This window comes from Microchirus variegatus, assembly GCF_963457635.1.
Source record: "Microchirus variegatus genome assembly, chromosome: 4".
Classification (NCBI taxonomy): domain Eukaryota; kingdom Metazoa; phylum Chordata; class Actinopteri; order Pleuronectiformes; family Soleidae; genus Microchirus; species Microchirus variegatus.
In genome coordinates, this window is record NC_139805.1 from 1,088,834 (window position 1) to 1,104,974 (window position 16,141).

Below are 16,141 nucleotides of genomic sequence, written 5' to 3' on the forward strand. Positions count from 1 at the left end.
ATGTGCCACCTCACAGAGTTGGTCAGCACAGTCCCTGAGCAGTCTGGGGCTGATCATGGTCCTGCAGCTTTCCTGATCTTCAGTTGCCTCAATTCTCTCCTCACCTGCTCAGTTGTCACAGAGAGTGAGGGGCGGTGGGCGGCTGGGGCTGAGGGGGTGAGGGGTTGGAGAGAGGTGGTTTGGAGGTGAAGACAGTTTGGGGATGATGTCTGTGGCCACACGTCCCTCGTCCTGCTCTGCTGCAGTTGCTCCTCCAGCTTCCTCTTGCAGACGTCCTTAGCCTTTCTGATCGCCTTCTTGAGCTCCCGCTGGACTTATTTCAGCTCCTCTCTGCTCCCTGAAGCGAACACCCTCTTCTTCTTGTTCACCACGAGCTCGTCAGTTTTGTTCAGAGGGAGCAGACTTTTCCCATTATGATGGATGGAATAAAAGGACGGAACCTACGTTTACTCTCCTGTTTCCTCCGTCCCGCTCTGCAGCCTCGTCTCTTTCTCTTTAGATCTGTCCATTCCGCGTTGAGAGAGAGAGAGAGAGCGGTGTTGCGCAACGCCAACAGCTGATCCCTGGTGTAAACAATGGATCTGCTGAGCGTGTCTGCCGACTGAGTTCCCAAAAGTGCCGAAAACAGCATTAAACAGAATGCAAAAGTAAAAAAAGTGGTCTCATTGTGTGCGTGATGGCAGCAGGATATGACCATTTTAAAGAAAAAACGTAAAAAACACGCCAGAAGAAGGGAGAAAAAACGAGAAAAAGTAAGAGAGAGGGGAGAGCCATCTTTTTTTCTTTGTCGGAAAATGTCAGAATATATTGTTTGAGGTGGAGCCTCGGTTGTGATTAGAGAGTCCTGTAGCACTGTTGTGTCTGAGGAGCACCTGGACATTAGTCACATAATTAATTATACAGCAGTGTATATGTATATGTATATTGTTATATATATACATATACATATATGTGTGACATTTGGCACATGTGGCTTTGACTAGAACTGTTTTTTTGTTATTCTGTAACTGAAAATATATATCGAGACATACACTAAATGGCATTCGGACACCTGACCATTACACCACACAACAGGTCACCAAACTCATCAAACCATGTCTTTATAGTCCTTGCTTTGTGCACTGGGGCACAATCACTTCGGAATAGAAAAGGCTCTTCCTCCAACTGTTGCCACAAAGTTGGAAGCATAGCCTTTTCTGAAATGTCTTGGTATGCTGAAGGCTTAAGATTGCCCTTCAGTTGAGATAAGGGGCCTGGTCCAATGCTTGATTGAAGGACCTGCATTCAATACGCAAATACTTTTGTTCATATCCCCCTGACTACCAGTAGTTAAATTGTTTCCTATCTACAGTGGACATTTAGGGCTTTTCAATGATACAAAGTGTGAAGGGGTGGGGCTACTTAATTCAAATATAATTAAATAAACTCTAATTAGTCTTTCAGCAAAAAAAATTATTTTGGTTCATATTGCTCAATCAAATATAACACATCCAACAGCACTATAGGCTGATTGCGATGGGTGTAAACACACATAGAAACACTCACTGCAGACTGAAATAGATTCATTCATGCAAACACATCGGGAAAAAAGTGACATTCTCATATTGCTCAATTCACCTCGTGCCCCCCACCGACTCACTGTCTGACAAAACTGAAGCTGGAGCTAACACCCGCTCGCCTCACCTCGCAGATCACTTCCCTCTGGTGCTAGTCTGACAGAAACAGCAGCCTCGTCTCTCTTTTCACTTGGACCAAAAACTAACAAGCAAAGTTTGGCCAGCGAGAGCACAGCGGTGGTGGGAACTTCTTGTCAAGTTGAAAGAAAGTAAGCACTGGACAAAATTTCCCTTGGGTCAAACACTGCCTACATTCTCCTACACTAAATCAGACATCTTAGCACAAGCAGCGTGGGTTGGCAGGAGCCTAAATAGAAGCCGCAATCAACATGAAAGTTCACTCAACCCAACGTGTTGTCTCTACTACAGGCAGTATCAATACAGGAAGTGTTTACTGAGCCTGACTGAGTCTTTCTTCCCAGGGACCAATAATCTACCTGCTTTATTGATCCCAATTTGCTGGTTTAGTGTAAAAGCAGGCACAGAAAGACAGCAAATGCAACGAGCAGCAAGTCAGGGAACAAGTGGCTCATTTAAAACTAAATGGAAAACACACACCATAATACTAGACAATCATCTAGAGCAGTCAAACTCAAATGATCTGGGGGCCAATGAGCATATAGTCTTGTGAAAAGGGGGCTGGACATAGAGACAAAAAAAGAAGATATTCATGATGATATTTCACAGAATTCCAAATCATTCCACAACAAAAAAGGCACTTTTAATTTGAAATGATGTGAAATATCATCATGAATATCCATCCATCCATCCATTATCTACCGCTTTAACCTCCACCAGAGGGTCGCGGGGTGTGCTGTACCTATCTCAGCTGACAGAGGGCGATAGGCGGGGTACACCCTGGACAGTTTGCCAGTCCATCGCAGGGCCATACAAACAACCGTTCACTCACACTCTCACAACTACTGTCAATTTAGAGTGACCAACTCACCTATTCCCCAAATCTGCATGTTTTTGGACTGTGGGAAGAAAACCCAAAGAAAACCCAAAGAAAACCCCCACACACACTGGGATAACATCATGCAAACTCTATGCAGAAAGGCCCTTGTTCCAACTGGGGCTCGAACCCAGGTCTTCTTGCTGCAAAGGCAAGAGCGCTAACCACTACACCAACTGTGAGGCCTGTTATGATATAATTATTGTGTTATAATTCTAAGATCATATTGCCCACCCGCTACTGAACTATTTTTTTCCCCCAGTTTGTTTCCCTTTTGACCAGACTATAGCCTCTAGGTAATATGACTTTGACACCCCTGGGCTAGGGAATGCATCATGTCTGTGATGTGTCCTCACTAAGCTATAAAACTAAGTTTGTGTGTAATAGGTGCAGACTGCTGAGTGTGTGTGTGCTGACAGATGCTGAGGAGATTCACTCTCCTTTATTTTTTCCCCCTTCCTCTAAGACAGGAGCATGCTTCTGAATTAGCTCTAGCAGCAGCGCAGTCATCTATCATGCTGACAGTCACATGAGCGTTGACACCGGGACACTGACTGCGTGTCGAGGTGTCTGTGCTGATGTACACTAAAAACCTGTAATGTGTGTATATTAGCGTTAGCGCGAGTCTCATGTGGTCTGCATATTTAATTCACGCAGCCAAGAAGCTGTCTAACCTGTGATTCTCGAGGGAGATGTCGTGAACTCAACCTTCCAGCTTCGTATGGCTTCTTGTGTGTGTGTGAGGATCCATAGTGTGCGTGTGTGTGTGTGTGTGTGTGTGTGTGTGTGGTGGGGAATCCCCTGGGCGAAAAGCAGACTAACCATCTGCACCTTTTGAACATCACAGCTGCAGAGTGCATGAGGTGAGCATTCAACAATGTGTGCTGTGAGGCAAAGTGATACATTGCAGGAAGGCACAAAGGAAAATTGAGGGACACACAGGCCCACTGTGCGAAATACAGGGAGTCTGGGGGGGCTGGACCCCCTGATTAACGGACCCACTGAAAGCCTCAAATGCAAAATTTGAGGGGGGTCTAACCATGTTACAATGTAACTGGAAAAACGTTTTTCCTAAAGATTTCTGTAATTTCTGTTTTACATATGATCTACATACATAATGCACTTTGCAGGCTTTCTTATCCTTTATTACCAGACAACATGTAAATTATTGTATTTGTAATTTTGGATTTTAATGTTTTAATTAATTGCTTTCCAATATTGTGCTGTGGAAAAGGCCCACACAAGCCCACAACTGACAGGGAAGATAGCCAATACTGGGGTGGTGACACGGTATTGAGCAACAATTGGGAGATGGGACCCCCCGATTATTAATGGGTATTTTGCACACTGCACAGGCCCCAATCAGACCTGGTATCAACATAAGTATTGAGAGATCCGGTCAAAAGTGGACAGCATTAACTGTGACTGTTGACAAGTGGCATTTAATTGCATCCTGGATGTGCCTCTTGTGACCACATGAGATCTGATTCCACTTCCTGCCCAAGTTTCAAACCGGTCTGACTGTACAAATGTGTCTGATGCATTTATACATGCATGGTAAAAAGTAAGGAAATCAGTGCAGTACTCGCGCTGCTTTAGCATGAAATATTATTTCAGTGATTAAAAAGAAGAAATCGGGAGTTATCAGAGTTAATATTGTGGTAGACGCTGCAGATAACTCAACATCTAGATCGAGAAAATTGTAAGAATACTAAAATTTTACTGTGAAACTCTTGCGAGTCAAAGGACATCAGCTAAATATAGGAATAGGCAAGGATGGATTAATTAACAGTAAATTAATAAAATGTAAAAGCACATACTTTATCTTGCTGTCAATTCTCTGTAAGCACAGAGTAAACACACGCACGCACACACAGGACAAAGCAAGACATTTGAAAGGGTCACCATCCTAATCGACCTTATTGTACCTAATCGAAGATAATCAAGGAAATAATCGACAGCTTAATCAATGGTGAAACTAATCGTTAGTTGCAGTCCATAAAGTCTGCACCTGGTTAAAAAAAATACACTGGGGATGGAAAGCGTGCACACATGCAAAAGAATGCTGCCAGAATCATTCAGGACACACTGGCTTTTAGAACTGAGCTTCAAGCTTGTGATCAAATCACTTGGGGGGGGAGGGGGGGTTGGTCAAAAGGGAATCTCAGTTTGCATCAAAATGTATCACACATTTTAACCACATTTTCCAAAATGCACATTTACTACAATGCACAGGTCCGTCTATCCACTGCTGTTACTCAAATATTGGAGTTAGTTCACCAACATAAACAGTAAGCAAAAAAATCTGGGTCAAGTTAGAGTAAGGATAAAGCCCAATTAGGATAATTGGGCTTTATCCTATAAATAAAATTCATATCTGAATATAACCTATGACGTAACCTACGTCATATCTGAATATGACGTAGGTTACGTCATATCTTAACACACACAGCACATGTTTAGACTCTAAATGACCAATTTCTCGCCTCAAATTATCTTAAAACTGCGTTCCGTGACACAGAAAAGTGAGAAACGGCCACTGTTTCAACAACAACTGTCTTTCTCTCTCGGACGCCATTGGTCACTGCAGCCAAAAGCACAACAACCTTGTGCAGCGACCCCTACTGATAGGGAGGAAAATTGCAGCGCGTATCCATCCACCACGCAGAAGTATGAAGGCTGGAGGATAATGCATTACGCAGTCGGAAAAGTATAATGTGGCCTTAAGACTTGATGATTTAAATAAAGAACGGCAGTAGCTGTTTCATTGTTGCTACTATTTGCTTCTTGCACTAAGGAGTGATCCTGTACCTGAGAGACATTTCAGTCACCTGATCTCTAAACATCTTCCTTGATAAATGTATTTACCTGCATTTACATTGTATTTCCATTGAGGTTATTTTTAAGCCCAAATTGAAAATGTGCATAAAAACAGGCTGATGGGAAAACCACCTACAGAGTGAGAGGAGATGGGGGAAGAGGAATCATTCTCTTTTCATGAAATAAACACATGAATGATCAATCAGCATTCAAAGCACACGCACACACCAACGCATACAGTATATGAACACAATTAAAGCTGCAGTTTTTCACCATCTATACAAGAAAGAACAAAAAGTACAGTTTTCATGCTCTGCTCCTTGGTTTCTCTCTCAGTTTCATCCATCCTATGCTGGTCTGTGCAGTTTTACACCTCAGATTTAGTTTTCTGAGGGAATTCCTTGTGGATCTGTATTAATCAGATTGAAAGGCTGATGGAAAGGCACTACGCTACAGAGGAGCAGCACAGAAAATCCTCTCAAAGCACTTCAAGTCAGAGATGTGTTAGACACACAACACTAAAGTTAGATAGAAAACAGAAAAGGGGATGCACATTTTAGCAGGTTTGCACCAAGTTCTACAGACACCGGGAGGCGACACGCATTATTAACACGTGCTATTGTTATTATTATGTTATTGTTAGTGTTGTTTTGACACAAGGGGTGGATTTTTTCCTCCCAACACAAATGGACAACCAGCTACAACCATGTTTAATTCAATAAGCCATCTTGTATGAGCAACTGGCTGTGATACAATGGCAAGACATCTTTTTAGTATCCTGTGGATCAGGGCTCTCAAACTCAAATGACCTGGTTTATCGATTATGGTCAAGAGGGGGCGGCCTAGAGAACAAACAATAGGAAAAAAAACATACCTGTTCACAATATTGCATCATGATATCACACGTATACTTAATAATATTATTTATGATGCAAAATGAATCTATTAATATCAAAAACAGACATTTATTTTAAATTACATTCAAATAGTGTGGACAACTGTCATTAAAATTAGTACCAGGAGCCGTTACAGGCACTGCCATTCATGGCTTAGGCACCTAACAAGTGTATTTATATATGTAACTGAATGTTGCATATGATAGATTTAACAATGGGATAATTATGACCAAATGTCTAATTTTATTACTGTTATAAAAACATATATTCTCTCCTCGCTGGCTGCTGTGCCTCAGCTACAATCTGTGTTTAAAAGACGATGAGGTCGTGGGCCATGTTTTCATTATAACATCATATTAAGTCGGGGCCGCATGGAATCGATTGGGGGGGCCGCATGTGGCCCCCGGGCCGCCAGTTTGAGATCCCTGCTGTAGATTATACTACAACACCTATTTGAAAATAACATACTTCTGTCATTTCCAACACAATTTCCCGGGAAATATGAAAAAGTATATTGTTTTCCTTCATAACAGTAGTAAAATCTACAGGAGATAAGTGGTCTATGGTGATTTTTTTGAGGCACTACATTAGTGATGATAGTATGTTTTGTTCTTTTTAGAAGATTCAGTATAAACTGATATGCATGAATTGATCATAAGAGTGTCTCCATAATTAGTGATGGGCAAAGCAGTTATTTTCGCTGTACTGAATCATTACAATCAGTTAATTAAAACGATTTGTTCATCGAAACGTTCAGTACTTCCTGCATGACCTGAGCGTGAACTCCATCTGACACTGAAGGGAAATATCGCTGGAGAATATCGTGATTTGGCTCATGAGCGCCAGCTTTTGGCAATGTTGCAAATATAAGAGATAGTTTATAAATGTCCATGCTAAATGTTGATTAAGATACATGATTTGTAAGTCTTTTGAACTGATCTACATAGTCACATAGATCTACTGATCATAGTTGTTGGATATGCTGAGGCAGATTCTTCTATTAACCCACTGAACATCAGTCACGGCATACGTTCTCTGTAGTAGTAAGCTACGCTCACCTTCTCTCCTTCACTCGCCTGTAGGAAGGTACTTAGGTGCACTGTGACAGCTGTTAAGTCTCTATTTCTGCACTCACCAAAACAAACAATTAAGAGCCAGCTCTTATGCAAGTGTGATGATTTGTTTAGATGAAAACGAGGTTGTAGCTGATGATAAAAAAAAAAAAAAGCATCACTTACTGTCACAACAATAACACTAAATACATGATGCATGACAGTTCAGTTGCATTTGTACATTGCCAAGTTGTGAAGATGCACTTTAACAACTGTACAATGTCAACTGTTTGCACCCTTCCTTTAGGGGACCAAGCACAGTGGTCCAACACCTCAAGGATGGAGCTGGACACACTGTAGTCTGTTGACAGAAACCTTTCTAAAATATAACAAGCATTATGTCGAGAGAGAGGATTCACCAAGCAACACAAAAAAAAAGCCAGATTACAGTTTACTGTTCCAAATCATACCATGATGAGCTAAACTCAGGGTCCCGATGACGTATGCTCATTAAATTCCTGGAAAGTTTTGAAAGGAGAAAAACTATTTTCTCCATAGGCTGGTTATTTTTACTATAACCTATTCCTAATGGAAACGGCAAAAAAACATGTACTGTATTGAACCAAACCGAACCTTTCCACTCAGTGGCAACACGGCTTAATATATTCCATTCCAAATTCTGTGTTAAATTTGTGCTACAAAGGATGTGATAAGACTAGTGCATCAAAGTAAGACCCTATGTTGAACTTTAAGCTACTTAAAACAATACTTCACATATTTTCATTGAGCTTTGTAACACTAGAACAGGTGTAGACATTTTTTTTAAATTGTGCTTGCCAACCTCAGTTTCCCCTGAGTTGAGAAATATCTTCATTCTTTTTTTTGTGTTACATGCCCACCAGTGACACTTGCTCCTGCTAGAGAATTGTTAGCAAATATGGCTGACACTGTTGGTAATGAGGTCCCGTCCGCCTATGGGTGGGTCTAAAAAGTGCAGAATTAGCATCACAGTTTCAAGCCTCGGACCAAGGCTTGAGTCAAATGACCAAGTGTCGCTATTGGGCAGGTAACAAAAAAAAGAATGAAGATATTTCTCGACTGAGGTTGGAAAGCACAATTTTTCAAAAACACTACCCCTGTTCTAGTAACACAAAGCGAAATGCAAAAATGTGAAGTATTCCTTTAAGCGACTAAAGGTGATAGAAGTTGGTCAGAAAATGAATTGGTAAAAATGTGTGGGAACGTTGTACACTTCACTTAGAGGAAACACAGCTTTTCACAGGGACAAACATAAATGGACGTAGACGGAAACAGACGTCAACAAGACAAACAATCAATGCGCCCTTACATGGAAGGAGGCTCGCTCTTCTCTGTCCAGGGGTTGGGTGACAAACATGTTACCACTGATGGCATCTATGTTGTAGATGCCACTCGGGGGCTGATCAGCTCCTGCTCCTGTGATGCTGTAGCGGATACCAACATCCTTATCCTGATCTGAGCGGATCTGTGGACACAGAGACAGAGAAAGAAGTTCAATGGGTAGGAATATCTGGATTTAGGCCTTGGAGGCTTTTGCTTCGACTGTAGAGACATAAATAGTCAAAAAGAGAATGTGAAGTGTTCAAGGATGTACTGAATGGACACTTGATGCTTGATATATATTATAACATTCAAGTACAAGCAGTATTTTTAGGGTTAACATTTTGAACTCATAGGCTGGAGAATAAAATAGAAAAGGGCACCGTTTGCAGTGGGACACACAGATAATAGATGCACCGTCAGAAGATATTGTCTGACCTGCTGATGTTTTAGTGTAATTTACCTTACTGGCAGCTTCTCAGCAGAACAAGAATAAGTGTAAAGAGGAGCTCATTGCTGGCTCTGAAGGTCTGCCGAGATGAAAGTGATTCTCAACTACAATTTGTCTGACTTGAGTAGAATATCTAATCGTGTATGCTCAGTTTTTAACACTCTTTCATGAGATTTAATGTTACACGTGCAAATGGAGAAGGAGCGATGTATTTTACATCATAGGTTTCCATATGAATGCGGCCACTGCAATGAATATATTAAGACATAAGTGTGACACTTTGTTGACTTTGGAGAATGGTCTCTATTGTGTCACTGTATGATGTAACAAATGAATATGACTTCGGTGACAATACGACAATAATTCACTTATTAAGTTGATACAATTCAATTTAATTTAATTAAACATATTAATATTCATGTAGGTGTAAAAAGCAATATTAACAAAGATGAAATCACTGTCATGTATAAACATGAAGCTACGAAGCCTGTAATTACACAATTACATAATTACATGAAAGCTTTCAACATACAGTGTTTAAAATGTTGAAGACAAGAAGTGAACTGTTTTTCCTGCATGCAATCATAATTTACTATATAACTTCTATTTTGGAGTTCATGATATATAACCAAAGACAAATTCATCATCATCAATGATGTATTGATGTATGTTGTTGATACAAAACAGCCTTCTGTACATACATATGTACATACTACTGTTCACCCTTGGGTTCAGAAACACAACAGTGTTGAATATTTATTCTTTTTTGGTGGACTGAACCATCACTATGGTTACAATGCAGAGGTAGTAATCAGAGTCAAATGGAAGGAGAAAAAAAGAGAGACTAAACCCCCTCTCTCCTTCCTTCCTATGCAATTTTCCTGGTCTGTGGGACTGCACATCAGGCATGAAAATGAAATGACTTCATCCGTTCAGCAGTGACGGTGGCTTCTGCATAAAACACCTCTCTGTTTGAACACGATACCATCTCTCCCTCACTTTCCAACATGATCTTCTTTGTGGTGTCGTGTTCAAATCTAAGCTTTCACAGCCACTTTTTTAATTTCACACCAGTTCCAAATGTAGATACTATAGGTTAAGGTGTAATGTGCAGCATTGTATAACTTCTTCCAATCAATTCACTCAAGCACATACAGTATGCACATAGTGTACATTTAATCAGTGAAGCAGTTATACTGCACCACATAGAACACATAATATTCAAGACTGCCAATCAAAGCAGGATGAAACTAAAGCATTTACAAAAAAGAAAAAAAAAAACATAATGTCACAATTCACCCTCCTAATTAGTGTCGTGTTTGGATAAAAGTTAATTAATATGCAGAACAGTTGGATTATGAATTTCAGAAATCATCTGTCTGTTTTGCCAGTGAAGGAGACAAATTGCTCAAAACTACAAAAAATAAACATCTGCTCCATCTCCTATATCTCCATTTAAGTACAAACATATTTCCTAGGTGCATAACAATGTGTGTGTGTGTGTGTGTGTAAACATATGGGTGAGGGTATTGAGGAGTTTGGCAGGTAAGAGATTCTGCACATACACACCATAGCACAGATCAAAAGGACCAGCTCACTTCAATTATGCACAAGGCCGTCGTGCAGCAGAAAAAAAACACACATAGAATTTTCACCTGCCGTGGGTTTCTGCTTCCGTGGCTGCACGTGTGCACACTTGTGTGTTTGAGTGTGATTTGTCTCCTCGCCGGAACTTCAAAGCAGCCTGTGTGTAGCTGGTGTAATAGCCCCGGGTGGAGACAAAGGGGCTTTTACGTGTCATGCGGCCTGTGCTTCCATGACTGCTTAAAATTCTACATGAAGGCCGCCTGAGACCTGATGTCACATTTCACCGGTGTCTCTTAATGAAGTGTCTTTATATCAATAAAGCGAATAAATTTAAGAAGCAAAGCTCCAGAGTCCCAGGAATCCCGTGAGTGACAACTACTCAATTGAGCAATTTGAATTGAATGCTTATGTGACGAACAGTGGGATTTCTTTCCTTCCACTTTTCTCTCTCACTCTCTCTATCAACAGCTTTATCTCCTCCCGCTCTCGTCCCTCCTGGCAGAACGGCTACTAATCACACTAAAAATAGCACAGAGAGAGCGAGAGAGGCAGATGCAAAGGACTTAACTGACTGTCTCTCCTCGACAGATCAGACCAGACATCAGATAAGTGACCTATTTGTAGCTCTTTGAGTGTGATTTCCTTGATTACTGACAACTGCTGGGATCCTGTGGGACAAGCTATCGGCGTGAGAAGTAGGATGGAGAAGGATGGAGGCAGAGAAACACAGGCAGCGGAAAACAATGGAGTGTTGGGAGGAAAATTAGATGAAGAATTAGCGTTCTGTTATAACTCCTCAGGGTGATGCACGGCATTGCAAACAGACAGAGGGAACCGGGAGGAATACATTTCCATTTATTGAGCCGAGCCGCTCGCTGCCTAATTAGCCCACTGTGAAGTTTAACGCTGTCCAAATCTCATTTAACTGATTCAACCCGAAATGATGACCCTGTTTGGATGGATAATTTGATACCTACATAAACAGGAAGCGATGTGATGTTAATTTAACGGTACCTCCTTTTCTAGAAATGCTTTAAAATGAACAACACAGCATTCTGCTATGTGCAACTTAAATTAAAAGGGACATTGCAGTGCTGACACCCATGGGATCATAAGGGTTAAGCCCAATTTATACTTCTGCGTAAAGTGCTCTGCGTAGGCTACGTAGAGACTCTGCGTCAACGCAGAGACTGTCGAAGAGCCTCTGCGTCGTCTCCGGGTGCACAAAATATTTGTTAAGTGTCCGTCACTCCGTCAAGGGACAACGGAGACGGCAAGAGCTGCGATTGGTCCTCAGGACAGGCCGAGTGAAGCTGCTCTGTGCCGGCTCTCAGTGCGCTCCGGGCGTCCTGACAGAGGCGGAGCTGATCCCCGCCGATAACGCTGCTGCCGAACTATAAATACGTCATATCTTAACACACACAGCACATGTTTAGACCCTAAATGGCCAATTTCTCGCCTCAAATTATCTTAAAACTGCGTTCCGTCACACAGAAAAGTGAGAAACGGCCACTGTTTCAACAACAACAGTCTTTCTCTCTCTTTCTTTCTCGGACGCCATTGCTCACTGTAGCCAGAAGCACAACAACCTTGCGCAGCGACCCCTACTGATCGGGCGGGAAATTGCAGCGAGTGTCCGTCACCACGACGCAGAAGTATAAATGCTCGAGGCGTCTCCGTGGTGACGCAGACGGATAACGCATACGCAGTCGGAGAAGTATAATGTGGCCTTTACTGTCTGAGCTGATGTCACAAAATAATGGGAATCTCTTACACTCTTTAAAAGCCTCTCGTCTTCATGGTTAAGGTCTGCGTTGTAATCTCTCCCATCTCTTTTTATTGCATGGCTCTTTATGGGCTCAATCAAGTTACTTCACCTTTAAGCCACGTCAAACAACCCCCATCAGGTACACAGGCTCAAGAGCGACACCAGGAACCATCAGGGGATCATGACATCTGCCATTAGAGGAAAAGGACGCATGCCATTGATCATCACTTTTGAAACTGCTCAAAAGATCAAGGGGTGGGGGATTATGTGGATGCAAAATGTAGGTAGTTAATCTAGTCTCCAAATGTCTGGACGTAAGACAGTTAGTGGTTGAAAATTAGCAAAGGACAATTCAATATCCAATTATTATGCTGTGTAAAGGTCAAATCTTTAAATGAGCTGCTGCTTTCTTTGCAATTAGTGGGATGAATCAGGAAATGCTTCAATGCTAAAACTGTATGTCCTCCACCAAAAATATCTACTCATATTTTTCGTTAACAACATTTCTAATCAACTAATCAAAAACAAAATACTTTATAATGGATGCTAATTGAGCCTTCTCTCCATAAAAAATATAATGATTACCACATACATATTATTTGGCAACAAAACCAGTTTAACACATAAACAGTCTGAAGTGAAAATTCAATGAAATGATCAGTCTATTTATTCTCTTCAATTTATTTTAAGCTGCTTTAGAATAAAAGCTTCAGTTCCTCTGTTATAAGTTCAGTTAAGTTCTGATGAACTATTAGAATACAAAAAACCCCAGAAAGAGTCAAATCAGCAGCTGCATGAGAGACACAGCTGCAGGAAAGTTAGGGACTGATGTCCATGTAAAGAGAGGAGCCTGTCTGGCAACATGTGTCGGTCATGCTCATGGGTGGGACAGGTCAGAGATGCTCCTGTGACTGGAACCGAATCAGCAAAGTGTATCATGATGTTGTTCGCCAAGCTAAGCCAAGAGTGACGAGAGTGAACGGACAGAGAAATATTTACTTACTTTACCAGCGAGTACAAGGACCAAACTGGTGTGTTTATTGTGCAGTGACTGCATTTCTTTGTGCAATAAATATTCAAGAGACACAATCATGGCTCGATTATTATATGATTATAATGTCAAATTAAAGTGAAAATGAGGGTTTATGTTTTTTTTTTATTGGTTTATTTGAGACAGGGACCATGTACAAGGTTCATTAATTACGTGGGGTAAAAAGATGGCTTGTACCAGATTATAGCTAAAAGCTAATTTCCATCTGCACTCCCTGGGCAGGTAAGAGGAATAAAATAATGTTTGGCTAATTTTATTCACTGTAGCAATATATTTGCTACAATTGCTATAAACCACCTATTTTCCATTTGGGCCCATGCACCCGCTTCTGAAGCTGAATAGCCCTGCCATACATCATAGTGTCTCACTACCGTCTTATAAACCTTCCCTTTCACTTTTGGTGCTATCCTTCTGTAACACATCAGCCCTGACACTCGTCTCCTCCCGGTATTCAATTATATTGTACATCTTACATTTGTATAGCAAGCTAAATAGGCTTAATAACAAAAAAGACTCATCATCACCCCAAATAAATCCTCTACATCAGCTCCCTCAAACAATGTAGAACAGACTGAACATTATAACCTTCGCGAGAACAACGACAATGGTTTCAGCTCTATGCCAGCTGAATGTACTTTATATTTGTAATTATCAGTTATATCCAGAGGCTACAAAGTGCCTGACATAAATTTATTGTTTGCTTCCAGTGGAGTTCTCACATGGGAACCGTGTATGTGTACTGCATATACACCCGGTATCCTAAGATGTCCTTTAATTCATTATTATCAAAATAATAATGTGAAGAACTGCTTCACTTAGTACTTCATTGGTACACTATGTAGTTACTAAATAACCTGCACCACAATGTTTGCTCTTAGGTTCCCCCACAGTTGGTAAACGGGTCTGTTTCTTACAACTGTCTTAAAAAATATGCTGCAGAGTAACGTGCATTTGTTGACAAGCCAACAATGGCGGTGAACTGATTTGAAGCAGGACCTCTAATGTAGTTCATTTTGTGGCATGGACGCATAACCAAAATACATATGATTTGTTTTCATTGTGGTATGGTTTGGTACATTATGGTGTGGCTTGGAATGGGATAGCCTTAGTCAGGCTTGCATTTTGACTGAAAACAATACCTTGGTAAGCAGGGTGTGGGCCGTGCCTGATGGCCACGTCAACAAGATACTGCTTGGTTTGTGGCTGTTTGTCTCAGCAAGATGTCAAGATGCTTTTTATGAGAATAAACTGCAGGCGTACACACCACTTTACTCTGGTAACCCAAGGGAAAGGTGCCACAAATGGAATTGCAGGGGCCCGTTATTTGGTACTATTCCTAATGAAAAAAAAAAAAAAACATACCAAAGTGTTCCGTTTGGTTTTGACAGATGTGCCGTTCACCCTGTTGTAAGTCAAAATAATCTTGCGAGACGTAATTTGAAGGTCAAAAGCCTGCATTGTGTTAATTTAAGTTCAACATATATATTTATCTATAGTGGATGAATTAGATAATATTATGGTTAATGTTCTAGTTCTAGTGTGTAACAAAAGGTACTTTTTTGTACTTTATATGTACCTTGTATGCGTACCTTACACATAAAAGGGCTGGTTTGTCTGAATGGACCTGTTTCATAAAACCCACGAACGAGGAAGAAAGGGAAGAGGGAGTGGGAGAGAAAGGTTCCGATATTTCTGCTGTGTGAAGGCCATCGTAGTTCTATGACAATAATGAAAGAGAGAGGTGAGAGCAGGAGTCTGTCCTTTGCTGCAATCTGCAGTCTCACAACTGGATGTCACTAATACTTAGACACTGGACCTTTAAATATTACAGAGGAGTCAGGGAAGTCTGCTGATACTGTGATAAACTATACTTATGGAACTGTCATTAGTATGATCCCTCCTCTCGATCTAAAAATGAAAGCAGGAATTGTGAAATAACATGACATGAAACTTTTCTATTCCTAACTACAAAAACTAAAGAGGGGCATTTGAAAACCAAGTTCATCGTTTGCATTTCATATTCTACTGTTACAATCCACAATTATCCAGTAAGTTGACCTTTTTAAATGGACTCGGGGATGGAAAAAACTGTGTATTATTCATATTACGCTCTCTTTTATTGCCACAAAGGTTTCTAAAGTGTAACACTATCAATCTACATAACACACTGTACTTGTTTTGTTTGTAACATTTGTTTTCATCAAGCTGGTTAGGAAAAGTCTTTAAATGTACATTCTGTTGCACTGGGGTACAGTAGGTCAGATTGAGAGCATATAATGTGTTATACCCATAAGGCAAACACCTAAGGACATTCATAACTCTGCAGGACTTTAGTTTCCTTAAACTTCAGTGCTTGCACTCTTAGAGTCACATGAAAATATGGGAAAAACTACAACGCAGCAGTAATAACATTTTGGTACAGCGGATTTAAGTTCATCCTTTTTTATGGCTCGTTAATATGCTGTAGAAAAATGCAGTGAAGGCAAACTGAGTTGTATTATGGTAGGAAGTGATGCCAGTCAGTCAGGGCACAGATAGGCTATGACTGAACCCTTCTGGCAGCCTCTCAGTCACGCTTTAGCTGTC

The 16,141-nt window shown here is 40.9% G+C and overlaps 1 protein-coding gene across 1 annotated transcript in view; it reads right to left on the bottom strand.

Moving 5' to 3' along the window:
* Positions 1 to 16,141, bottom strand: part of cdh4 (cadherin 4, type 1, R-cadherin (retinal)) — a gene marked incomplete at both ends in the record, with an annotated part of 306,806 nt that overhangs the window by 79,678 nt on the left and 210,987 nt on the right. The window contains one exon of the mRNA XM_083888036.1: positions 8,688 to 8,843. Within this exon, the coding sequence (XP_083744162.1) occupies positions 8,688 to 8,843 (156 nt within the window). The remainder of the gene's footprint in view (positions 1 to 8,687; positions 8,844 to 16,141) is intronic.